Source organism: Lates calcarifer, linkage group LG2 (assembly GCF_001640805.2).
Source record: "Lates calcarifer isolate ASB-BC8 linkage group LG2, TLL_Latcal_v3, whole genome shotgun sequence".
Taxonomy (NCBI): domain Eukaryota; kingdom Metazoa; phylum Chordata; class Actinopteri; family Centropomidae; genus Lates; species Lates calcarifer.
In genome coordinates, this window is record NC_066834.1 from 19099623 (window position 1) to 19126470 (window position 26848).

General features: G+C 40.0%; 5 protein-coding genes across 5 annotated transcripts in view; 3 read left to right on the forward strand and 2 right to left on the reverse strand.

Moving 5' to 3' along the window:
• LOC108897662 (solute carrier organic anion transporter family member 3A1) overlaps positions 1–10710 on the reverse strand; it is a 58034-nt gene extending 47324 nt beyond the window's left edge. The window contains exon 1 of the mRNA XM_051076415.1: positions 10635–10710. The gene's annotated coding sequence lies outside the window, so the exon portion shown is untranslated. The remainder of the gene's footprint in view (positions 1–10634) is intronic.
• LOC108897672 (high choriolytic enzyme 1-like) lies at positions 1673–2593 on the forward strand. The gene has a single exon (XM_018697391.2). It carries the CDS (start codon positions 1817–1819, stop codon positions 2591–2593), a length of 777 nt encoding a protein of 258 aa, XP_018552907.1. The 5' UTR covers positions 1673–1816.
• LOC108897668 (high choriolytic enzyme 1-like) lies at positions 4697–5811 on the forward strand. The gene has a single exon (XM_018697388.2). It carries the CDS (start codon positions 4914–4916, stop codon positions 5688–5690), a length of 777 nt encoding a protein of 258 aa, XP_018552904.1. The 5' UTR covers positions 4697–4913; the 3' UTR covers positions 5691–5811.
• LOC108897667 (high choriolytic enzyme 1-like) lies at positions 7859–8833 on the forward strand. The gene has a single exon (XM_018697387.2). The coding sequence runs from the start codon at positions 8003–8005 to the stop codon at positions 8777–8779; it is 777 nt and encodes a 258-aa protein (XP_018552903.1). The 5' UTR covers positions 7859–8002; the 3' UTR covers positions 8780–8833.
• Positions 10711–21663: 10953 nt separating the features above from the next.
• LOC108897645 (putative gonadotropin-releasing hormone II receptor) lies at positions 21664–26439 on the reverse strand. The gene is made up of 3 exons (XM_018697371.2): positions 25734–26439; positions 23582–23786; positions 21664–23425 (listed from the first exon to the last, which is right to left on the reverse strand). The coding sequence occupies exons 1-3, from the start codon at positions 26280–26282 to the stop codon at positions 22914–22916; spliced, it is 1266 nt and encodes a 421-aa protein (XP_018552887.2). The 5' UTR covers positions 26283–26439; the 3' UTR covers positions 21664–22913.
• Between the last annotated feature and the right edge of the window lie 409 nt (positions 26440–26848).

Here is a 26848-nt window from a genome sequence, read left to right on the forward strand (position 1 = left end):
CCTCTGATAATGTAATATGACTATGCCACATTAACAGAACCTTTTACTCTGCACTAATGTCTTTAGATATTTGTATTATATGTTTAATGTTGGAAACTAGATATAAATTGACTATTTAATTGGGGAGTAATGTTAATCTACAGTCTTTGTATACAGTATGTATTCTGTCCAGTTTGTTAGAAGTCTCTCTAATGTTTCTGGAAATACATTCAGAATAGCAGTGTTTTTAAATGATCTTCTGGGCTTTTTTGGCAGGGTAGCCAAACAGCTCCAGGGATGGCAGTCTTGGCCTGTCAGATGGTTGGTCAGAAGACTGCTTGGGTTCAGACTAAAATATCTCAACCCCAACTGAATGGATTGCCATGCAATTTTGTGGATACATATGTGGTCCCAAGAGGACGATTCCTAAAGATTTAAGTGATCCCCTGACCTTTCTTATAACACCACCATCAGGTCAAAGCTTTCCCTTATCCTCTTATATATCTCAGAATCTACACAATGGATTGGCCAAAACCTCTGTACAGACATTCATGGTTCCCACAGAATGAACCCTAACAATTTTGGTGGTACCATAAGTTTTCATCTAGTGCCACAATCAGCTCAGACTTTTAACTTGTCCAATATTTTGGTTGAGTAACAAATATCTCCAAAACTACTGAGATTCCCATTAGCCTCAGCTGTACTTTGCATTACTTGCTATTTAGCAAATGTTACAATGATATGCATTACATCTGTTAAGCATTAGCATGTTAGCATTGTTATTGTGAACATGTTAGCAATCTGAAATTACCATTTAGCATGAAGCATCACTGTGCCAGAGAAGAGTCTCACAGAGCTGCTAGCATAACTGCAGACCCATCTCGTTCAAAGATTCTGGGATATTTAATCTTTAGAAAACTGGACCCTTTGCTCTGTGACTGAAATGTAGTGATAATAAAATAAGAGGCACAATCTGGAGCCAGCTAAATGTCTGATTATTTAACTTCCATAAAACTAAGTGCACTTCTGCATTTTTAACCTGTACCCTATTTCTTTAAATTTTGCCAAATCATCATTAAAAGCCATTCTGTTTTGGTTACTAGCAGTTAATTTTACACACTATTGAGACAAGAATCACCTGGATTACCCTGATACAAAAATAAAAAGTCTGAATCTGATGATGAAGAGTCACCTCTCCTTTATTATTCTAAAAATGATCTGTGGACCTTTAAGCTCAATTAACATCAGATATCCTGCCACTGCAGTAAAAAGTGATATCTTGGTTTTAGTAGTGAGTGGATGGTGTTTCTCTGTTGTCAATTTGTCACTGATAAGACGAATTGTCAAATTTGTGGCTAACTGTGTCAGTCCCATGGGAAAAAACATCTACTACTGCAAATGTTCAGATCGTGTATGTATGACTTCAGAGTGCAATATCTGTTCATATCAATATCAATAGGAAGTCTCAAAAGATGAAGGTATACAGCACCCTTCATTAATTACATGTGGTTCCTCTAAGATCACATAAGGTCTTATTGGTTGAAGACCACTTAAAGTGTTTGGTCAAAAATATCCCACTTAGTAAAGCCCTGTTTATCCATCTACTGATCAGAGATAATAAACCATGTTGAAACAGTAGGTTTGTCTGTGGAGTCCTCCCTTAAGAGGTTTATTTAGGCCTTACAGTGTGGACCCCATCCCATAATCCTCCTGCAGACACACCTGTAGAGGAGGGTATAAAGACCCTGGCCTGCACTCAGACAAACATCAGGCTTCAAGGAGTCTCTCCACAGCAGCTCCCCACAGAAGCACCATAGCCTCCAGACTGACCCTGAAGATGACTCTCTCTGCCAGCCTGCTGCTGCTGCTCCTGCTCGGCCTCTCTCAGGCTCATCCTCTCCAGGAGGAAGGAGTCGAAGAAGACACCGTCGACATCACCACAAGGATTCTTACTTCCAACAATGCCACCAATGAGATCCTGCTGGAAGGAGATCTGCTAGCTCCCAGAACCAGAAACGCCATGATGTGCTGGTCCCAGAGCTGCCTGTGGAAAAAAGCCTCCAATGGATATGTGATGATCCCCTTCACCATGAGCAATGAGTTCACCGGCTGGGAGAAGCAGAAGATCGACAGCGCCATGAGGTCCTTCCACAGCAGTACCTGCATCCGCTTCGTCCCCCGTCAGAACGAGTACGACTACATCAGCATCGAGAACAGAGGCGGATGTTTCTCTGCTCTGGGCAGAGAGGGAGGCAGACAGGTGCTGTCCCTCAACAGACAGGGTTGCCTCTACCACGGCATCATCCAGCACGAGATCAACCACGCTCTGGGCTTCCAGCACGAGCAGACCAGGAGTGACCGCGACTACTACGTCAAGATCAACTGGGAGAACATCGACCCACAGATGGCCTACAACTTCTACAGGCAGTCCACCAACAACCTCAACACTCCCTACGACTACTCCTCCATCATGCACTATGGAAGAACAGCCTTCTCCATCCAGTACGGAATGGAAACCATCACCCCCATCCCAGACCCCAACGTCCAGATCGGCCAGAGGCAGGGCATGTCCTACTGGGACATCAGGAGGATCAACACACTCTATGGCTGCTAACTACAATGCTGATGCCAAATGTCACAAATTCACACCATGTTTATGTTTGATTTTCTGTAATTAATTAAAAGCAGAAGCACAACAGATTATATGACCTCCAACATATCTAGGATGACTGTAATAAAAGTGAAGCAACATGACTGATGTTGTGTTAGTTTTTATCTATCAGTGTTTGTACCTGCAAAAGTTTTACAAAAGCACACATTAGCACAAACATGCAGTCACGTGCAGTGTGATGAATGGCTCTATAATTCTTGAATATCTGCAAAACACTGGAAGTAGGAATATGATATATCTTGTATGTGCAGTACACTGAACCACTTCTGACATATGATCTGAATGACTGTCAGCAAGAGCACTGTAACACGACTCTCAGGAGATCTTTAAGCTTACAGCTTTGTTTTAACTGTGCAGAACACACAAATTATTACAATATATCTAATGAATGAAAACAACACATGAGCCTAGTTGTTTGTCTAAAGGCACATCAATGTAGGAACAGGACCCTCTGATAATGTAATATGACTATGCCACATTAACAGAACCTTTTACTCTGCACTAATGTCTTTAGATATTTGTATTATATGTTTAATGTTGGAAACTAGATATAAATTGACTATTTAATTGGGGAGTAATGTTAATCTACAGTCTTTGTATACAGTATGTATTCTGTCCAGTTTGTTAGAAGTCTCTCTAATGTTTCTGGAAATACATTCAGAATAGCAGTGTTTTTAAATGATCTTCTGGGCTTTTTAGGCAGGGTAGCCAAACAGCTCCAGGGATGGCAGTCTTGGCCTGTCAGATGGTTGGTCAGAAGACTGCTTGGGTTCAGACTAAAATATCTCAACACCAACTGAATGGATTGCCATGCAATTTTGTGGATACATATGTGGTCCCAAAAGGACGATTCCTAAAGATTTAAGTGATCCCCTGACCTTTCTTATAACACCACCATCAGGTCAAAGCTTTCCCTTATCCTCTCATATATCTCAGAATCTACACAATGGATTGGCCAAAACCTCTGTACAGACATTCATGGTTCCCACAGAATGAACCCTAACAATTTTGGTGGTACCATAAGTTTTCATCTAGTGCCACAATCAGCTCAGACTTTTAACTTGTCCAATATTTTGGTTGAGTAACAAATATCTCCAAAACTACTGAGATTCCCATTAGCCTCAGCTGTACTTTGCATTACTTGCTATTTAGCAAATGTTACAATGATATGCATTACATCTGTTAAGCATTAGCATGTTAACATTGTTATTGTGAACATGTTAGCAATCTGACATTACCATTTAGCATGAAGCATCACTGTGCCAGAGAAGAGTCTCACAGAGCTGCTAGCATAACTGCAGACCCATCTCGTTCAAAGATTCTGGGATATTTAATCTTTAGAAAACTGGACCCTTTGCTCTGTGACCGAAATGTAGTGATAATAAAATAAGAGGCACAATCTGGAGCCAGCTAAATGTCTGATTATTTAACTTCCATAAAACTAAGTGCACTTCTGCATTTTTAACCTGTACCCTATTTCTTTAAATTTTGCCAAATCATCATTAAAAGCCATTCTGTTTTGGTTACTAGCAGTTAATTTTACACACCATTGAGACAAGAATCACCTGGATTACCCTGATACAAAAATAAAAAGTCTGAATCTGATGATGAAGAGTCACCTCTCCTTTATTATTCTAAAAATGATCTGTGGACCTTTAAGCTCAATTAACATCAGATATCCTGCCACTGCAGTAAAAAGTGATATCTTGGTTTTAGTAGTGAGTGGATGGTGTTTCTCTGTTGTCAATTTGTCACTGATAAGAAGAATTGTCAAATTTGTGGCTAACTGTGTCAGTCCCATGGGAAAAAACATCTACTACTGCAAATGTTCAGATCGTGTATGTATGACTTCAGAGTGCAATATCTGTTCATATCAATATCAATAGGAAGTCTCAAAAGATGAAGGTATACAGCACCCTTCATTAATTACATGTGGTTCCTCTAAGATCACATAAGGTCTTATTGGTTGAAGACCACTTAAAGTGTTTGGTCAAAAATATCCCACTTGTAAAGCCCTGTTTATCCATCTACTGATCAGAGATAATAAACCATGTTGAAAAAGTAGGTTTGTCTGTGGAGTCCTCCCTTAAGAGGTTTATTTAGGCCTTACAGTGTGGACCCCATCCCATAATCCTCCTGCAGACACACCTGTAGAGGAGGGTATAAAGACCCTGGCCTGCACTCAGACAAACATCAGGCTTCAAGGAGTCTCTCCACAGCAGCTCCCCACAGAAGCACCATAGCCTCCAGACTGACCCTGAAGATGACTCTCTCTGCCAGCCTGCTGCTGCTGCTCCTGCTCGGCCTCTCTCAGGCTCATCCTCTCCAGGAGGAAGGAGTCGAAGAAGACACCGTCGACATCACCACAAGGATTCTTACTTCCAACAATGCCACCAATGAGATCCTGCTGGAAGGAGATCTGCTAGCTCCCAGAACCAGAAACGCCATGATGTGCTGGTCCCAGAGCTGCCTGTGGAAAAAAGCCTCCAATGGATATGTGATGATCCCCTTCACCATGAGCAATGAGTTCACCGGCTGGGAGAAGCAGAAGATCGACAATGCCATGAAGTCCTTCCACAGCAGTACCTGCATCCGCTTCGTCCCCCGTCAGAACGAGTACGACTACATCAGCATCGAGAACAGAGGCGGATGTTTCTCTGCTCTGGGCAGAGAGGGAGGCAGACAGGTGCTGTCTCTCAACAGACAGGGCTGCCTCTACCACGGCATCATCCAGCACGAGATCAACCACGCTCTGGGCTTCCAGCACGAGCAGACCAGGAGTGACCGCGACTACTACGTCAAGATCAACTGGGAGAACATCGACCCACAGATGGCCTACAACTTCTACAGGGAGTCCACCAACAACCTCAACACTCCCTACGACTACTCCTCCATCATGCACTATGGAAGAACAGCCTTCTCCATCCAGTACGGAAGGGAAACCATCACCCCCATCCCAGACCCCAACGTCCAGATCGGCCAGAGGCAGGGCATGTCCTACTGGGACATCAGGAGGATCAACACACTCTACGGCTGCTAACTACAATGCTGATGCCAAATGTCACAAATTCACACCATGTTTATGTTTGATTTTCTGTAATTAATTAAAAGCAGAAGCACAACAGATTATATGACCTCCAACATATCTAGGATGACTGTAATAAAAGTGAAGCAACATGACTGATGTTGTGTTAGTTTTTATCTATCAGTGTTTGTACCTGCAAAAGTTTTACAAAAGCACACATTAGCACAAACATGCAGTCACGTGCAGTGTGATGAATGGCTCTATAATTCTTGAATATCTGCAAAACACTGGAAGTAGGAATAAGATATATCTTGTAAGTGCAGTGCACTGAACCAGTTCTGACATATGATCTGAATGACTGTCAGCAAGAGCACTGTAACACGACTCTCAGGAGATCTTTAAGCTAAAAGCTTTGTTTTAACTGTGCAGAACACACAAGTTATTACAATATATCTAATGAATGAAAACAACACAAGCCTAGTTGTTTGTCATAAAGGCACATCAATGTAGGAACAGGACCCTCTGATAATGTAATATGACTATGCCACATTAACAGAACCTTTTACTCTGCACTAATGTCTTTAGATATTTGTATTATATGTTTAATGTTGGAAACTGGATATAAATGGACTATTTAATTGGGGAGTAATGTTAATCTACAGTCTCTGTATACAGTATGTATTCTGTCCAGTTTGTTAGAAGTCTCTCTAATGTTTCTGGAAATACATTCAGAATAGCAGTGTTTTTAAATGATCTTCTGGGCTTTTTTGGCAGGGTAGCCAAACAGCTCCAGGGATGGCAGTCTTGGTCTGTCAGATGGTTGGTCAGAAGACTGCTTGGGTTCAGACTAAAATATCTCAACCCCAACTGAATGGATTGCCATGCAATTTTGTGGATACATATGTGGTCCCAAGAGGACGATTCCTAAAGATTTAAGTGATCCCCTGACCTTTCTTATAACACCACCATCAGGTCATAGCTTTCCCTTATCCTCTCATATATCTCAGAATCTACACAATGGATTGGCCAAAACCTCTGTACAGACATTCATGGTTTCCACAGAATGAACCCTAACAATTTTGGTGGTACCATACGTTTTCATCTAGTGCCACAATCAGCTCAGACTTTTAACTTGTCCAATATTTTGGTTGAGTAACAAATATCTCCAAAACTACTGAGATTCCCATTAGCCTCAGCTGTACTTTGCATTACTTGTTATTTAGCAAATGTTAGCATGATATGCATTACACCTGTTAAGCATTAGCATGTTAGCATTGTTATTGTGAACATGTTAGCAATCTGAAATTACCATTTAGCATGAAGCATCACTGTGCCAGAGAAGAGTCTCACAGAGCTGCTAGCATAACTGCAGACCCATCTCGTTCAAAGATTCTGGGATATTTAATCTTTAGAAAACTGGACCCTTTGCTCTGTGACTGAAATGTAGTGATAATAAAATAAGAGGCACAATCTGGAGCCAGCTAAATGTCTGATTATTTAACTTCCATAAAACTAAGTGCACTTCTGCATTTTTAACCTGTACCCTATTTCTTTAAATTTTGCCAAATCATCATTAAAAGCCATTCTGTTTTGGTTACTAGCAGTTAATTTTACACACCATTGAGACAAGAATCACCTGGATTACCCTGATACAAAAATAAAAAGTCTGTATCTGATGATGAAGAGTCACCTCTCCTCTATTATTCTAAAAATGATCTGTGGACCTTTAAGCTCAATTAACATCAGATATCCTGCCACTGCAGTAAAAAGTGATATCTTGGTTTTAGTAGTGAGTGGATGGTGTTGTCAATTTGTCACTGATAAGAAGAATTGTCAAATTTGTGGCTAACTGTGTCAGTCCCATGGGAAAAAACATCTACTACTGCAAATGTTCAGATCGTGTATGTATGACTTCAGAGTGCAATATCTGTTCATATCAATATCAATAGGAAGTCTCAAAAGATGAAGGTATACAGCACCCTTCATTAATTACATGTGGTTCCTCTAAGATCACATAAGGTCTTATTGGTTGAAGACCACTTAAAGTGTTTGGTCAAAAATATCCCACTTAGTAAAGCCCTGTTTATCCATCTACTGATCAGAGATAATAAACCATGTTGAAACAGTAGGTTTGTCTGTGGAGTCCTCCCTTCAGAGGTTTATTTAGGCCTTACAGTGTGGACCCCATCCCATAATCCTCCTGCAGACACACCTGTAGAGGAGGGTATAAAGACCCTGGCCTGCACTCAGACAAACATCAGGCTTCAAGGAGTCTCTCCACAGCAGCTCCCCACAGAAGCACCATAGCCTCCAGACTGACCCTGAAGATGACTCTCTCTGCCAGCCTGCTGCTGCTGCTCCTGCTCGGCCTTTCTCAGGCTCATCCTCTCCAGGAGGAAGGAGTCGAAGAAGACACCGTCGACATCACCACAAGGATTCTTACTTCCAACAATGCCACCAATGAGATCCTGCTGGAAGGAGATCTGCTAGCTCCCAGAACCAGAAACGCCATGATGTGCTGGTCCCAGAGCTGCCTGTGGAAAAAAGCCTCCAATGGATATGTGATGATCCCCTTCACCATGAGCAATGAGTTCACCGGCTGGGAGAAGCAGAAGATCGACAATGCCATGAAGTCCTTCCACAGCAGTACCTGCATCCGCTTCGTCCCCCGTCAGAACGAGTACGACTACATCAGCATCGAGAACAGAGGCGGATGTTTCTCTGCTCTGGGCAGAGAGGGAGGCAGACAGGTGCTGTCTCTCAACAGACAGGGCTGCCTCTACCACGGCATCATCCAGCACGAGATCAACCACGCTCTGGGCTTCCAGCACGAGCAGACCAGGAGTGACCGCGACTACTACGTCAAGATCAACTGGGAGAACATCGACCCACAGATGGCCTACAACTTCTACAGGCAGTCCACCAACAACCTCAACACTCCCTACGACTACTCCTCCATCATGCACTATGGAAGAACAGCCTTCTCCATCCAGTACGGAATGGAAACCATTACCCCCATCCCAGACCCCAACGTCCAGATCGGCCAGAGGCAGGGCATGTCCTACTGGGACATCAGGAGGATCAACACACTGTATGGCTGCTAGCTACAATGTTTCTGATCAGCTAGCATTTAGCAAAACACAACAAAATCACTTTTTTCCCAGTTATTATGATGAGAAAAAAATTATATGGTATAAATGCAATCAATTTCAGTTTCTATTACCACACCATTACCTTCAAATGTTCAGACAATAAAATATATGATAAAGTCAAGAAGGAAATGAAACAGCCAATGTCTGTAATAAAGTCAGTGCAAAAACCTACTGATAATTGTGTTGTGATGCAAAAATTGTAGCCTACATATACACACATTTGCAGAAACAGGTAAATCTCGGCAGGGGCCACCCCAACACACAAAAACAAATCTTCCAGCTGGCACTGTGTCTAATGGTGTAAACTACTGCAAATAAGAGGAACACTAACAGTCTCTCAGAGTGTCATCTGAAGAGTCGGTCCTTTTTTTAGCTCCACAATGAAACAGGTGCGTAGAACCCTATAGCCCAGTGGGGGTGTGATGTGAGTAGGTGGGTGAGAGTGAGAGGCTTCATCTGCTGTTTAATACAAGTGATAATACAGCTTTAAAGATACTATTATTATAAATATCTATAGTGTATAGACTGAATTAATGAGAAGGCGAAAAAATTGCTCACTTTTTTGTTCTCTCTTTTTTTGGTTCATGCACCTTGGATGAACTGTGGGGTTGAAACAGATTTTTTTTACCCTTTACCCCAGTGAGAGGCAGCCTTTGCATGTTCATCCCATCTGTTTTCATCTTCCTGTGGTATCTCTCACCTCGGCTGTGTGCCTGCCAACTATCTCTGCCATGAATGAGAACATTTCCAATGCATATGGAGGACCCCCATCCAATACACAACAGACAGACAGAAAGCAGCTTCTTACACCGTACTGTACAGCAAGTGAATGTCCCACACAGAAAAGATCTGTAAACCAACAATTGTTTAAGGGATTGTAATATAAGTAAGATCAATAAACAATGTGCTACAGCAAAATTCACTCACTGCAAATGGCTTATTCTTAAACCTTAAAAAAAAATGTATTACAGCCACTACAGCACCACATGTTTGATCATGGACCATTTTGCAGGGGGTGTCTGATGGTAGGTAGCAGGATAACATGGACTTGAAACATAATGTGAGCATGAATAAATATCTTACTAACTAAAGACAATGGCCTGTATTCAGAATTTTCTATTTTCTCTATCTAAAATTCTAAACCACCACAAGGAATAGTCATAAGTCATACCTAAGTTACATTGCCTATCCATTTTTATTGTAGCATCTCTGAATCTGATAAACTAAGTGCCTTAAATTTAACTATCATTCCATATTCAATTTGTACACTTCATACAGTGTTCTGTAGTGCCCTCTGGAGGTTAGTTCAGTCCAATCAGTGATGGAGGACGTATTCAGATGCTTTACTTGAAACAAAATAATAATCTTGTGATAGTAATATCTAATAATATAATACTGTTGATAGTAATAGTAATAATCATGCGTAGAAGTTCTATGTATATACATTTGTGTACATAACAATGGATATATCCTGTATGAATAATTCTTTCATGTTAGTATTCATGTAATTAATTTTTGTGTGAAGTTTTGTAAAGACTGTGGCAACAACTTCCTTGAAAAAGTGCAATTCTACAATTTTTTCAAAAACTGAATTGCAAAAATATTACAATACACACTGACGACATATTAAAACTTCATGAGCAAACTTTAAAATACTTCGTACGTCGATCCACTTTGCTACCGACGACCAACCGCCTTCAGCCCCGCAGAGAAACAGGGCTGAACTACATGAAAACACGAATTGTTGTACACACATTCAAACTTAACAGCGTAAAAGACCACACGCAGTAAACTGCCTAAGGCCTACCAGTTAGGTGCTGCTGTTGATGGGCTGTCTTCCTTGCACGCCAGAGTGAGGCGTGCACCTGCATCACTGCACCGGTCTTACCCACGATTGCTACCTGCGTTCCTCCTGCAGGTAGCCCGATGCCTGACAACTCACTAATTGGTGCACCTCCCCCTTCTCTTACTCTGTGCTACCCAGCACATTTTATTTATTTATTTAAAAGAAGAAAGAATGCTGCGCGTAATGAACTGTCAAAGAGAGAGACATTTGCCTCGGAGAAGCCGATTTAGTTTCAGGTTATGGCTTCAGGTAGTACACATTTTCTTCATCACATTCCCTCTCACAAGCTGCCTACATGTTGAAACAGCGCCATCGACACATTTACTTTTTGCTGTGGCTGAAAGTGGTAGTGCAGCTCATTTTCGTCGCTGTGGAGTGTCAATTAGACTTCGATCACACGCGCGCACAGGTGACATTAAATCACAACAAAAAGACAAGACAGTCAGATGGCTCATTTTTCCAGCAGTCAAAATAACGAGATAGCACTGCAATGGCAGTTGTGACTCAGTCAAATAACAGATTAGATATAGTGACCTGTAGATGCTTTACACAAACGATGATTGTCGCTATTGTCACGACAGATTACTTGTATTTTGGTGATGTGAAGTTGCAGCCTCCCGTGTAATTAAAGGTCAAGAGTTTTGTCCCCATCTGCCATAGCATCGTTATGTAAAAGTAACAACACCACAAAGTAAAAATACTCCATTACAAGTGGATGCACAGCATTCTAAATTATATTTAAATAAAAGTATTACAAATAAAAGTACTCAGTGTGTATACATGTCCTTATGAGTAGGATTATAATATTTTATTTTCAATACTTATCATTAATACAAATGCCCTTGATCATTTTTGCTGATGCAATAAGTAGAATTTTAATATTGCAGTTGTTTATTGTGGAGGCCATTTCATTATTATAGTCTAGGGGCCGCTCAAACCTCTTATTTATAAAATCTTAATCTGAGTAAATATAATGTATAAAAAGTACTACATCTAAAATGCGCATGAAGTTGAAGTATAAAGTAGTTGAAGTAGTTTGAGGTGCTACAGATCAGACTATATTTGTACTGGGAATGAAATGAAATTATATGGGAATTATATACAGAGAAAGGATTAACTTAACCAAACTTCACAAATCTACATGATTTACAGAAAGCAAGTGATAACAACAGCAATATTTTTCAAACTTCTTAACTGAATTTACAAATTTGTTGAACTTACAGTTATATAATTACAGGTTTTGAAGTTTTGTGCTGTGTGTGGACTTTGTGCCACTAGATGGCAGCAAAGCACCTGATGTTTGTGTCACTCTAATGTTCTAATATGCACGTGCTATCTCTGTACTGCGTCTGCCTTTTATTGATGTCTTTGCTGTGCTTGTCATTTCAGTTATATTTTGTCCCTACATTATTTGTTGTGTCTTTTTTCCTCTTCTTTGTCTGCTATTATCTGCTTCATATCTTTGGCACAGTTCTCCCACTGAGGTCATTAAAGTTTCATTTTGTCCTGTCATATCCTGGTCTTGAGATGACAGGAGGTCACAAATTCAAATTCCCAGAGAGACTGGGGAAGGAAATGAGAAACTCATCCCCCTCATCCCTCAACATATACTGCCCTATATTATATTGGAATGTTATACAATATAACCTACACATTACCTTCACTGGTACAGGAGACTGGTTTTACTGAGCAGCTATATCAGATGTTGCTCTGCAAACCATTTCCATTTGAATGTGCACACATCTGACAGGGTCAAAAAACATCATCCAAAAAAAACTATTTCTCCCCCTCACACTTTTTCTTTGTCTGTTAACATATTGTGTTAGCATGGCGTGGCATCGTCTTACTGTAGCTTTTTCAAAACTTTCTTTGATCCTGCACAGCCCTTCCATCTATTGACAGAAATGAAACACAGATTAGCAAAATCCAAGCAGCTATATTGCATATAGCAACTGTTTCATCTACCTCATCCACTCATACACCTGTCAGGAACACACACACATACTGAGGCCCTTTTAGTTTAAAAGCTAGTAGTAAGTATAGGTGCATCTTGCCACTTATTTTATTTAAGGTCCCCAACAAAAGCACTCCATTGTTAACAGACTTTTGCATTTTGAGTAAGGAAGTAATCCTGCTGTTCGCTTGCTTCTCATGTGTGTTCTTTAATTCAGAGCTCTTTTTTTGAAATAACCCATGTTTCCATTTTCATATCTGGAGAAAGGAATAATCAAGCACATAGGGTCTGTGTGGTTTAAAAGTAAACATCATGTTCTTCTTACATAGGATCACAATTAGCTGCCAACTGAATGATAGCTGGTCTTACTGAGATCCCCTCAGAGAGTTCATTAGTAATCCAGATGCTGAATGTATTTATTTCAATTAGGTACAGCGGATTTACAGGCAAGATCAAAGTGAGGAGATCATAATCATGTAACCATAATTAATCAATTCATCATTCAGTGTCTATGTAAAACTGTAATTGGGTTTGTTGTCAACAAAATAGATAGTGTTTCCAGCTAACTGTGCTGTATACCATTAGTATTCTGTTTATTTGGTGTTTTGCTGTTTATTTTATTTTGGTTTCTTTGGATCAGTTTCACTGCTCTCATCAGAGATTTGCTGCTGTCTTCCCTGCACCAAATGGCAGGACAAAGTTAGCCTGGTCAACAATGGAGCATTTATTAGCTAAAGACCAAATATTCTTTCAAGAGCTGGTGGAGACCAAAAAAGAGCTAAAAGCAGAGTGAATATTGGACTTACATTCAACAGTTGGCCAGAAACAGCTGAAACTTAGCAACACTGTTGGCTAACAAGTTCATTGAAACGTGATTATTTGTCAGTCAAAAAACTAAAAATCAGTTAATTCAGGTTTAAGTTGGCAAGAGTTAGATGAATAGATCATTAGCATTTTCATGTCTATATGCTTATGAAGCTACAGTCATCAGTTGGTTAGCTTAGGTTAGCACAAAGACTGGAAAGTAGGGATACAACTAGACTTGCTCTGTCAAATATATATCAGCACCTATAATTACCAAGGTGTAGGCCTAAAAGTAACAGGTTGTGGTTTTACCAGGGAGCATGCACAGGACTACTTCTTGGTCAGGAGCAGTGATTTATTGGACTCTCCACTGGATGCCTGGCGTTTTCACTGTGTGGACAAGAATCCAGGAATTTAGTGCTCCCAGCCAATAATTAGCAAGCTACATTACCCTCCTTTAAACCACAGCTTGTTCCTTTTATCCTCGGTTTATGGGCAGATTAAACAAACAAGATAACTTGTTCATTAGTGAGCTTTAGATGTGCTAGTGGGGGATTTGTTATGCTTGGACAGAGTCAGTCTAGCCTCTTCGCCTCGTGTCCAGTCTTTGTGCCACTGGTGGCACCTTCATATTTACTGTACAGACATAAGAGCGGTCTATCCTGATCAAACTCTAGGCAAGAAAAAAAAGTGTACCTCCCACAATGTAAAATTATTCCTAGTCACTTAGTCTTTAGTCAGTCTTACACCCAGACCTTAAAGCTTATTTCCTTTTGAGGGTTTTGCAATGTAACTTGAATTTCTGGGTCCATAAAGTAAATATATTTCCTGTCCCTGTAAGGGCTATTACAACAAGGTACTCCACTAGCTTTCTGGCATGTATTTTTATATCACATACTTGAGTGCAAAAGAAAAAAAAACTCTTTCATTTAAAACATAAGTGTTTGTCTTTGCATATTGTTCACTTTTTTCTCAGCTAAAACAAACCTCAGGATTTCTTAATATTCCCAATAGTATCAGGGACCTTGCTTGAAGTGGATCAAGGTAAGTTAGACAAGACAAAAACAATGAAATAAGCATGTACATAAAAGAAGACGATTTCAACAAGGTAAGATCATAAAGGTAAAAGAGAACCAAACTGTTTTATCCAGCTCTTAACAAATCTATCGTTAGTAATTTCTCAGACTAAGAGGAACCTCAAAATGTACCAATAATCAATCAATCAATGTACTTAGATATACCTACTACTTCCATTCAAGCTCGTCTTCTTCGCTTTCATTGTTTTAAAACTGAAATATATTTTTGTGTCTAAAATGGAGAAACAGCATCAGAAAATATGGCAATGATTTGTTTGTATGCACCAGCATGATCCCCAAGAAGCAGCTCTAGTATTATGTTTTGTGCAAGTATGCAGAAAAGAAACAGATAACATTGTTCCAGCCAAGCAATGCTAAAATATATGTATATCCCTTCCCCTGTCTCGTAATCAGATGGGATAGGGCCTTCTGCTTCCCATATGTACATGTATGTGTGTTTTCTGCGTTTGACTGTGAAGAGCACAATGACGTTTCAAGATTGTCCTCTGATGACGTCCATCCCCATGCACTTTTTAAAATGTTTAATATTTTATTGTCTGGTATTTAGGAATTTCATGGTTCACAAGCTAACTTTTTATATCAAAACTGTTCTTTGTCCTGGAGCTCTCAGAAGCTCACATTTCTCTGAGAGTGAAGTAAGCTGTATGACTGTTAATGTTCAGTGGTTCATTATGCTCAGTATACATTTCATTTCATTTTATCACACCTCAGGTGCTCAGATATGTCTGAAATTTTATCTTGAAGCTGCATATATACTAATAAATTGTCAATCAGTGCATTACCTGCTATTCCTTCTCTCATTATTAAACTATTTTTTCACAATTTGCCTTGTAGTTCACCGTAAACCATCGAATTGAATGACTTGATTGGATTACCTTTACAAATCCATCATACAGGGAGGTGCCAATCCCCTGTATTATTTTGTAACTGTGAGTTTTTGTGTCTAAATAGTTGTTTGTCAAAGTCCTCAGCTCCTTTTCGACATTTATTGCACTGAAATTGTGTAGAGGTATTTAAAACACTTACTGCACTGACATGGCATTGAGTTTGAAGATAGATCATGAAATTTAGATTGGCAAAGGTGTGGGGTGTAGAGTGAGTTTACAGACGCTTAGTCTCTTCCTCGGGCTGCAGGAGAAAGAAAAAAAAACAGCCTCCCTGATTAACCATGAAATGAATAATCCACAGACACTGAGATGAGGCCGTTCTTAAAGTTCATCCTCCTCTCTGGTCTCACGAGAATCCATTTGACATTTTCACCACAGAGCAAGCTTCACAGCGACAGAGAGGAGACACACAAGAGATTAAATAAATGCAAAGGACTTTAGTGATATTCTGCATTCACAGGAGAAAATGCTTGGCGGGACCACAGCAGCAGTCAGATAGCCATGCCTAGTTTAATCAGGTGCAACGACTCTTGATTATTTGCAGGTCAAATGATTATAGAAATTAATTCCAACACCTCTGGTAAGAGGGGAAATTAAATAGTCAAGGTCACTGCATCCCTTTTATTTTGAATTCCTGAAACAAACCCATACCCTCTTATAACCATACATACACACCCTCTAATAAAGCTATACAGGGTTGACCAATCATCTTGAAGCATCAGTGCACTGACAGTTGCTTGTAATACAAAAGCACAGGTGTCACTGTTGAAGGAGCTGTTGTCTTAGGTGTATGACTCCAAAAACCTGTGAGAGAGATGTTCCTCATAAAATGACATCAGAACATATCGTTCCAGTGCAGTTACACTACTCGCCTGTAGACCTTATATCTTCAACTAGTATTTTATACTATACACAAGTCCATAATTCACTTATGAGTGGTGAACACATCCCTAACCTGGTTTAGACATAAATGGCAACCATCAAACTTGTTTGGTCCTTATTCTTTCATTATCAGTATTTGTCAGTTGTATTGTTTTACTTACATGCTGCTCCTGTGTATCATAAACTTCAAAGCACTGTCAGACTGGCCATCAAGCGTACTGGGACAAATCCCAGTCCAATGGCTGAAGCTCTTGCCAAGTGATCACATCCACCACCTGCTCCCTGCAAGAAACCATGTTTGCCAACAGAGAAAACTTAAAAATAGCCCCTTTAAGTCCAAGTATTATACCACAGTGTATAAATATTCTGTTACAAATAAAATTCATGCTTTTAAAATGTTCTGTATCTGCATCAAAAAAATACTTAAAATATCAAAAGTATCAATATCAATTCCTATTCCTCTTATAATAAAATTAAATATGAGACTTAACTGAATCAACACTGATTCACATGAGAAGTACTCTCTTTGAACGTCTCCAGGTTTACTTTGCAGCAGAACTCAAAGTGCAGTCCATTGTCTGATAGTGTTGACATATTTGAAAAGGTCACGATAGATGTGTTAAATGCCACTTTGATATGGCAAAGCCAGTTACCAATGACTGCAGCCCTCTGTATCTGGAAAGTGAGGGATGAGCTTACAGTCTAATGTGCCCGTAATGACTTTCAGCTATCTCTGCACTTAATCTGCACCAATGTTTGACAGGGAAAATTGGATCAGCCTATATGTCACAGTGGTTCAACTGCAGCGATAACACGAATCCAACAATTCTACCACTACCTGAAAGTGACTTTTAAAAGGAAAGGGGTTTGGCTCCTGAGTAAGATTTTCCCTTTTTGGGTAGCACTTATGCTGGTACAAGTCACACAAGAATTTTACAGACTACTTCATCTGAATGTAAAGCTACAGAAAAGTAATTTGATGTAATGTTTTCCTCCTTGAAAATGGAACCACAGTGCCATATAAAAACTGCACAGAAAGTCACAGTAATAATTCAAGTGATGGTGCTAAGAAATGGACTAAGATATGGACTCAAACAACTCCACAGGGCTCCCTCAAAACCGTTGCTGCACACAGAAGAAATGTCCTGCAGTGCTTCAAAACACCTCCATAAGACAGCAGGCACAGAGAACAGAAGTTATCACTGTACTTTGTAAAATGCACTCACGTCCTATTGTAGTTTTAGTATAATAAGAGCAACTGGACTGTTAACTGACAGTGACAGACAAGTCTGAATGCACATGGTGAAAAAAACCCTCCAGCCTGAGCTCACTATGAACTTTATGGCCACAAAATTCAGTGAGGCTTACAACAGCTAAGCAACTGCAGGCAAATAAATGTACTCTGGCTAATATCTCAGTCAGAGACATCATCTGACCCAGCTGACATAATGTGAGAACAGTGAAGCAGTGAGCAGTGGTGATTTCTAAAAGACTAGAAGATCTGACCAGAGCAGCTGGCTGATTCAGAGCAATGAAAAAGCACAAATGTTACATGAACTCGGTAAGAAATGCACTGCTCATACAGAACTAGTGGTGCGTAACACTGGACTGTCTTTAAGTGGCTGTACATGCTGTACATAAACAGTACACTCCTGTGGATTTCATGCTGATCAACGCATTGAATTGGCAGCTGCATGGTGGAAAACACAGGCATGTTTCTTGGCTTGAGCAGCTGTCCTTTAGCAAGCTACAGGTATGTACATCTGTTTTGTGAGAGGTACGACTGAGATAAATGTTGAAGGGAGGCTTACGTGATGATGCGCTCATCAGACAGCGTGCTCCCCTCTCACTAGAGGAGATGTAATAGGAGTGGACAGGCCTGGGAAGGATCAGTGAACAGTGAATGAGCTGGCTTTCTCCAGCCGAGAAGAGATGAGACAATAATGTGGGCCAAGTCCAAGACAATCTAAGCAATAACTTGTTCTGCTGCAACAATAGTAACAACAGTCATCCAACACACAGGATCTTTCATTCTTGGCTGATAGGATTAGACTGAAAACAGCTCTGGTATCATTGATATAGGTCCTGGCAGGTGACCAACTAGATTAAAACAACAGTCAACTGTATGTTGTTGGTGAGTGTGTAATCTTTTATTCTTTCATTAAGCCAAAGGCTATTCAGTCCTTTAGATCATCAGGACAGAGTACCATCATTGCCCTTGACCAGATGTGCTGACTGCTCTGGTAATAGGGACCTAGCTTCAGGGTCTCCAGAGGATTCAGTGGAACTGGAAACATCAGTGATAAAATGTTCTGAGCTTACAAGCCCCCTTGGAGACAGACAGTGATTTGGGCCATCCATCTCATCCAGTTCAACACAGCAGCCAGTCTGGACAGAAAATCCTACCCAGTAAAGCCAATAACAACAGATGTGTCTTCAACAACAGTGTAAAAAAAAAAAAAAAAAAAGAAAAAGCGGTGTCACAACAAAGAAATTCAATATACCATGATTGGTTTACGATCTATCAAATATTTTTGTATGATTGTATATTATTTATGATGAAAATGCATTCATTCACTGTCTTGCAGAAGCCCCATACCACTCTGCAGTGGTATGGGACTAAAGCCAGGTGACCGTTAGCTTAACTTAGCTTGACATGAAGACTGGAAGCAAGGGGAAACAGCTAGCATCGTTATTTCCAAAATTTAAAAAATACACTTACCACCATCTCAAAAACTCAGTAACATGCTGTATTGTTTATATATATATATATTGTATATATATATATTGTATATTACACATACACTAACTTATGTATAATTAAAGGAATGTAAATGATGAACTAATGTTCGTTAAGAACATGATAGTTCTGTCTTTATTACATTTGTGTGCAAAGGTTAAACAAAAAACATGTCAAACAGTGAGACTGAGCCGTGTTGATAGCTTGATTTCTCTGTAACTACAGAGCCAGGATAGCTGTTTCCCCCTTATCCAGTCTTTATGCTAAGCTAAGCTAAATGCTTCTCAGTTACAGCTCGACATCTGAGTCACATACGTGAGTGTTAATTTTCTCATCTAACTATCTGCAAGAAAATCAGTGTATTTCCCAAAATGTCACACTATTCCTTCAAATTATAAATCTACTAGGAAGCAAGTTTGGACAAGTCCATTTGTTTTGGAATTCATCTCAAGTATAACATCTGAGTGGCTTATTGCTCCTTCCACATTTAGTTACATCTGATAAAGTTTTTAACAACAAGAGCAATACATTTTGTTGTTCTAATTAAAAATAAAAAATAAATAAAAATCTGCATTAAATTTCATCGGAGGTGATACAGAGGTAGCACTTTTTACAAACCAAAATGACAGATTGGAAGGTAGGAAGGGATTAGATATCTATATTCTTTCATATAATAGTGGTACTTTATTGTATAGCTAACCACACCACGTTGTTATATATACAGCTGCATAGCAGGTTATACTGTTACATAGTAGCCTATCCATTATCCTCTTCAGCATGGTCCAAACTCCCCCTCACAGGTGGGAGATGCAGGCTTCAGAACATCCTCACAGGTAGTCATGCTCTGCACACTAAGCATCCAGGTGGCATCCATCAAGGCTGCCAGAACCAACAGGCTTTGGTTGTCTTGGATTTCTGAGCTCTTAAATCTCCTGAGACACATTTTTTAGCTGTCTGGATCTGCAGTCTCAGTGTTTTCACTCACTATCTTCACGATCTTACACTCATGGCTACAGCCTCCAAGATAGAGAGGGGGTTGGAACAAAGATTGTCCAATTAAATGAGAGATTTGCCTTGTGGCTCAGCTTTCTGTCCAGCCACATGGCCCAAAGCAATGCACACAATATGACTGCTGCTCACGCAAGCTCATGGATACAAAGTAATGCATTATACTAACAAGACATAGCTACAGAAAAACTGTGATCTTTTGCTATTGCAAACCCTTATTCCTGGCTCTATTAGCTCTATCCATTAATCCAAGTCATACAAGGCATGACTGAGAGGATTTCATTGGTTTCTGTACATATGTTTGGTCAGCTCATTTTCTTTGCTACAGTTAGATGAGAGCCCAGCCAGTGAGTCCCAGAGGTGAAGCAAAAGACCATAGCATCCTGAATCCTGATCATCAGAAAGCAGTGAAGAGGGGAGACAAAGAGATTTGCTGCCCTTTCTTGAGTAATCACAGGAGATTTCTGACCAGATCATGACAGGAGCCACATACTGATGAGAAGTCAAAGTCTGTGACATTCAGTCTGTCCAAACCAATGGCTGGTAATCGAACTCTATCAAGAATTTAAAATAAGCAAAAAGTAAAGGGAAAATCTGTTTACCCCACCGGGAAACAGGCAGTTGTTTCATACTGAAGTAGTCCAGAAGGAAGTATATTCAATTTTTGCCATTCATTTGTTAACCCTAACCCTAACCCATTATGAAAACACAAGAGTTAACTCAGTTGTCCAACCTTAAGATTTATTTGCTTTATGCTAATTTCAAACCTATTTTGATTCTTCTTTTTTTGCCTAAACTGTAACTGTGATGCTCAGTGCAAAAGTTGTTTCCTATTCAAATGTTTGAGACATTCATTTTGTGGTATGGGGGGATTATCTGGTGCATAACATGCTTTGATTTGTGGCCCTGTCCCATCCGTCTCCACAGCAATCTATCTCTAGTGTGTTGGGGATTCTGGGCTCATTTAACAGAATTTTATGAGATAGAGTTGGAGCTACATGATGCTAGCTGGAGACATCCATTGGATATTTAGGAATCAACTGGAGACAAAAGAATATCAAAATGCATATCACAGTTTTGCAGAATTAATTATTTCCCAACACAGAATCAAGTTGCATCATTCCAAAGCACATAAATTAACAGTGTTATGGTAACTAGCTAATAGGTGGTGACCTGGCTAAATGCTAACCATTAGCACAAGTCCCTTGACGTTTGTTCTTTGTTGAGGCTACACTGCACCCTAGTTAATGCAATGGATACATGTTTGTTAGAAACTATTAAAACCTTAACATTTAATAAAACAAAATGCTGATTTTTGGAAATAACACATATATTAAACAGGGAGGTAAACTACATCTCTTCATGTGCCATTCCAAAGATTCTGAAGAAGGATGGGCCCAATGGTAACAGCTAGAGCTAAGCAATTTAACTGAAAAGTCAATTGACAAAAAAACATTTGGAAACTATTTTGATAACTGATTGATCATTTAAGTATAAGTTATATTTAAAGCAAAAAAAAAAAAAAAGTAGATTAGCTTCTCAGTAATGGATAGATGGATCTATCTAGCACTGAAACAGCACGGCATGAACCTTTTCCAGGCATATAGGAGAAATTAAGATGAACAGTTATTAGAGACATACATAAAAATAAGCAGCAGTCAAACTGTTTACATAATCAGGCAACTGCAGAAGTAGACTGTCTTTATGAATTTCTTATATTACTGTAATCTGCATAATAGTGCATGCAGTAGTACCAAGTCCCGGCTCCAGCAGTGGTCTTGCATTATCCCCATATTATATTACTGGAGGCAGTTCTTTCATTAATATTCCATTATAAATCACAAAACATATTTGCTGAAAATGAATGAGCTCTGAAAAAAAACATAAACTGATCTTTTCAAATTTGTTCTAACAAATCTGCTGCTTTCAGCTGCTTCCGTTCAAGGTCCTGATATTGTGATATTGTGCATGTTGCCTCGCTGTCACTCTGTCGTAGCATACGGGGACATGTCAGTGGATCAGAGCCATCATTAATGTTAATGTAACACCTGTGCTTTTCCAGCTTTAACAAGTCAAAATGTCCGCTGTGAAAAAAGCCAATTGTAGTTACATACTGCATGTCAAAGCTCAAGTCTGTATTGAACACACATAATAGAGAGTTGGAGTGAACGTTTATCAGGTGGACAGTTATATTTAATATGGGAATTTTGTATTGTGTTTCATGTTGTGTTTTATGTCTTTTTTCATTGCAGTTTTATTCGTTACACAAACAATGCTATGGCCTATAACATGTGGTGTACATGCTAAGGATAATATAGTTCAAACCATATGATTTCTGTTTGAAACATCTGATCTGATTGTGTTGCAGCTGCAAATCTGCAATCTCAGTAATCTCAACAGTCATATGAGACATCCTAACAGACCTGTGGGCAGTGTGTAGCCACATACAGAACACAGGCAACACTGTTGTGTAACCTGGCAATCTCCGTCTTCTACTTTTCATTTAGTCCTGAACGTTTCTGCAGGGTATCGTCAATGTACATTACATACAGCAAACTTCTCTCAAGATGGGAGCCAGTTACACAACACACAAACCATCAAACAGCTCCACATATGTTATACTGTATTCATAAAGTTAAATAACCCTGAAGTAAGATGGACAGCGTCAGGCTAAGTAGACTAATGTTGACTAATGTGTTTGTCTCTACATGAGACATTAGTGATGGATATTCTATGTTTTCAGACTTACTCTACACATGCACGTTAGATGTTGTACAGATAGACAGATAACACTGAAAACGGTGAAATAATGGAACCAGTCCGTTAAATAGTATAAAGTTCCTGGTTGTACTCTGTTTTTTCTCATCATCATATTGTGCTCTCAGCACTATTGTGGCAAGGTTGTCCTGCTTCTCTTTGACTGAAAACAGTCAGACACCTGTCATCTGTGGATCTTGGCTCAGCCTGTTCACAGTTGATGTCTTTTACACCAGTGGTCATTCCTCTTTTAGAAGGCAACACAGCAGCAGTACACTTCAAAGACTCTGTCATCACTGCGTTACTCTCCTTGTCTGACGTCACCGTGGCTTTACTGTAGCAGCTCCTCAGCCCCTTGCGGAAGCGTATGGTGAACAGCCCATAGATGATCGGATCCAGGCAGGCGTTGAAAAGACCAAAGATGAACAGGATGTGGGTGAGGGAGTGAGAGACTTTTCCCTCCAAGTCATCTGGGAAGAACCAGTACCACAAACCCAACAGGTAGTACGGAGTCCAGCAGACTATGAAGCAGATCACTATGACGATGCTCATTTTCAGAGTTCTCATTCGTGCTTTGGGGATGTTGTTCTTTGAACAGCGCAGATGTAGCTCATTAGAAGACACTAGAATAGAGAAGAGGAGTCAAGTGTTAAGGGATAGCTAGGACGCAAGTATGGAAATAATTACTTACTAGTACTCTACCTTTTGTTTAAAGTAAGTGCATCAAATTGAGGGCTTTTTCTGATCCACTGATACACCGGCCTCAGCAGAAAACTTACAGCTCTTTTTTGTCATCCGTTTGGAGATCTGGATGAAGATCCTGGTGTAGCAGACGATCATTATGACCAGTGGCAGCAGGAAGAGGCAGGAGAAGGTAAACATGTTGTAGGCAGTTTCCTGCCAGTGAGTGACAAAGCTCCCCCTTGTGGTGCACTGAGTAAAGTTGGCTGGATATGTGATGGTCACGTTATGGAAAATGAACATCTGTGGGTTTAGAGATTAAATAATGATTAAGATAGCTGGAGTTGTCATTCAGTATTTCCCTTTCCTTCTCTGTTTGGATCTTTGGTGAAATATAATAACATTTTACAACAGGTTACATTATTTACTTCCAAATGTCCTCTATGTAACATGGCAAAAACTAAAGGAATGGAGGTGGTTGATAAGTATTTTACACATTTAACATTGATGCTTACCAAGGACCAGGTGACATATTACATAGGAGAGGCCTACATTAGGAGGCTGTTGGGGTGGATGGATGCTTTGTCAAAACACAGGACTTTCACACAGTGATTTACCCATGTGAAACCAATAGTCCGTGTTGTTTCTTTTATCCATAACCGTTCCACAACTTCAAAGTATGAATTATTGAAACCATGATGGCAGGTCGAAGGGCCTCTCACCCAAAGGAAGTGTTTATTTTAACCTGAACTATGATCTTTTCCAAAACCCAACAAAAACACATTTTTGTGCCTAAACATAATTAAACCTTGACTGTTCCTTAACCTTCAATGCAACAACACTCACTGTGTATTATTGTTACCATGACAACAGAGGCCTGGTGTGGCTGTCGTTGGACTACTATGGGTCATATCTGAGGGTAGGAACGAGTGACCTATATGGTTGTTAAGGTTGGAGGAGTTGTTGATTTAAGACCCTATGCAGGGATCCCATTTTAAAACAGGTTAATGATACATCAAAAAGTTGGCACACAAGTTAGTTTAATGAGCTAGCTAGCTGGTAAAATCTGCTAGCAACAGCTGACATTTTCACTAGGAAAGTTGACAGTTGCAGGCTTGAAATGAGAAGCATGCTTTTGCCTAAATCTGTCTGAAATTAAGGGCTCATTGTGAAGATTATGAAGAATTTTGAGTGGTATATCAGCCACTGTTACCACTGGAAACTGTATATGCTGTGTGAGAATGGGAAGCTCAACAGACAGAGCAACAAACAATCAGTTGTGTTGACTTTTGCATATTTAATCGAGACGATTTTTCTCTACCTCTTAATCTAAGTTTTGGTGTCTTAACCTCAACCATGCCTTATTTGTAATTACTGCCAGTTGTTTTCTTAATTCATCAATTAGTTATTTTGTAACATGTCCAAAAATAGTCACAAATGCCCACTCAAATTTTGCAAATACCAAAGTAGTATATTTTCCTATCAGACCAATGGATTGATCACCTAATAATTTCAGCTCTTGTTGTATTTGCTATGTGTGGATATTGTACAAGTTGGCGATTTAAAAACACTGGTACTGAACATTTAAACCTAATGCCATCAAATGTAATCTGTTTTTCTGCAGTAACGCCTAACATCAGTGCTCTGTGTGGTGAGGGCTGCACTGTATCGCCACACTTCTGTTTTTTTTTTTTTTTTCCCTCACCGCCAGTATAGATGCTTCACCATGAAGCATCTATACTGGCAGGATTAGGGATTTTCTGTCCTAGTGTTATTCAGATAGAGCCACTAATCCCTTGCTCTGAGTCACTGTGGGTCCCCTCAATTATGCAACAGGTTTTTCTGCATTAAATCAAAGCCTAAACATTTTTTTTATGTAAATTAGATGTAAACAGAGAGAATGGTGCAAAATGTGTAAGAAGTGGTTTCAAGTAAATGCAAAGCCAGGTTATAATTTCCTCTAGCATGTGAGCACTATGAGACTAAGATAATATCTATACTGTAGATCCAGTCATCCATTGCCAGGTACAAAGACCTATAGCCTTCCTTATTGTAATACTGTATGGATCATGGAGGAGAGGTTTCAGATGTACAAGGAAAAGCCTAACACAGGAGAGGGATCAGTTCTCTGCATCCTATAACCCAGCACTTCTCTCTGAACCACCGTCTTCAGAGTGGCCAGCCTCTGTTTAACTGTACCAGACAATCTGTAATGACCTGTCTTATCAAACCAGTGTTACTTGGCCTTACCTGAGGGATTGAGAACAAGGTGCTCATAGTCCACGCCACCATCAGCATGACCCTGTTCCTTTTCCGGGCCATACTAATGGCCAGAGGATTGAGGATAGCTGACTGTCTGTCCAGACTAATCACCACTGTGACAAAGGCACAGGAGTACATGGCCTGTAGTTTTAGGAACATCAGAAATCTGCAAGCCAGGTCGCCAGCCAGCCACTGAACTGTGATGTTCCACACGGCATCCATGGGCATCACGATGAAGGTAACCAAGAGATCGGCTACAGTCAAGTTGATTATCAGCACCCTGACGTGGGATTTGCGCTTGTGGCCATTGGCTGCCCACAGCACAGCCAAATTGCAGAAAGTGGAAATGCCACACAGGATGAAGGTAATAATCACCCTGACTTTGGCTGCTGTAGAAAAGGTAGGCAGCTGCAGCGCTGTGTCCACTGATGTCCAGTTACAGTGAGGAGCCAGCCAGTCACAGCTGGCATTGAGGTCAAATCCGGCACTCTGCTGATACATGGTGACTGGCGGACCACAGCAGGAGGAGGCGTTCATTTTCTGACCCTCATCAAGGAGTCAGCATTTTGTTCAGCAACATGGAGGCTGGCGGCGCCACAGGCAGATAAAGCAAGACATATACATGAGCCTTATGCATTATGTTGGTGCAAAATATTCATCTCCATGCATTTGCATAAGAAGACTAAAAAATAGTTCAGTGAGTAATACAGTGGCAGAGAGGAAGCAGTCTGCTGTTTAGGGGGCACATCTCTCCGATGCTCACTGAGGTGGAAAGATGTTATGATTGCCTCTAACAAACCACATCATGTGCATAGGAGGGGGTCTCTGCACCAACAGCAACACCTGACAAGCAATCAAGTTAATTACACCCTATGATAATATCATCTTATCTGAGCAAAGAAAGAAAGAAAAAAAAGAGTCAGTTGTTTCCACTCATGTTTCTTTCTATGGTGAGCCTTAGCTTAATATTTAGAGTACAAACTTTCCCACTCAGCAAGCTACACAAGTCTTTGAGTAGTGAAATTTGCAATAAATATATGGCTTATGATTTGCATTATGTGGTTTTCCAAGTATACAAATCAGCAGTTTAGACTTGCAGCTGA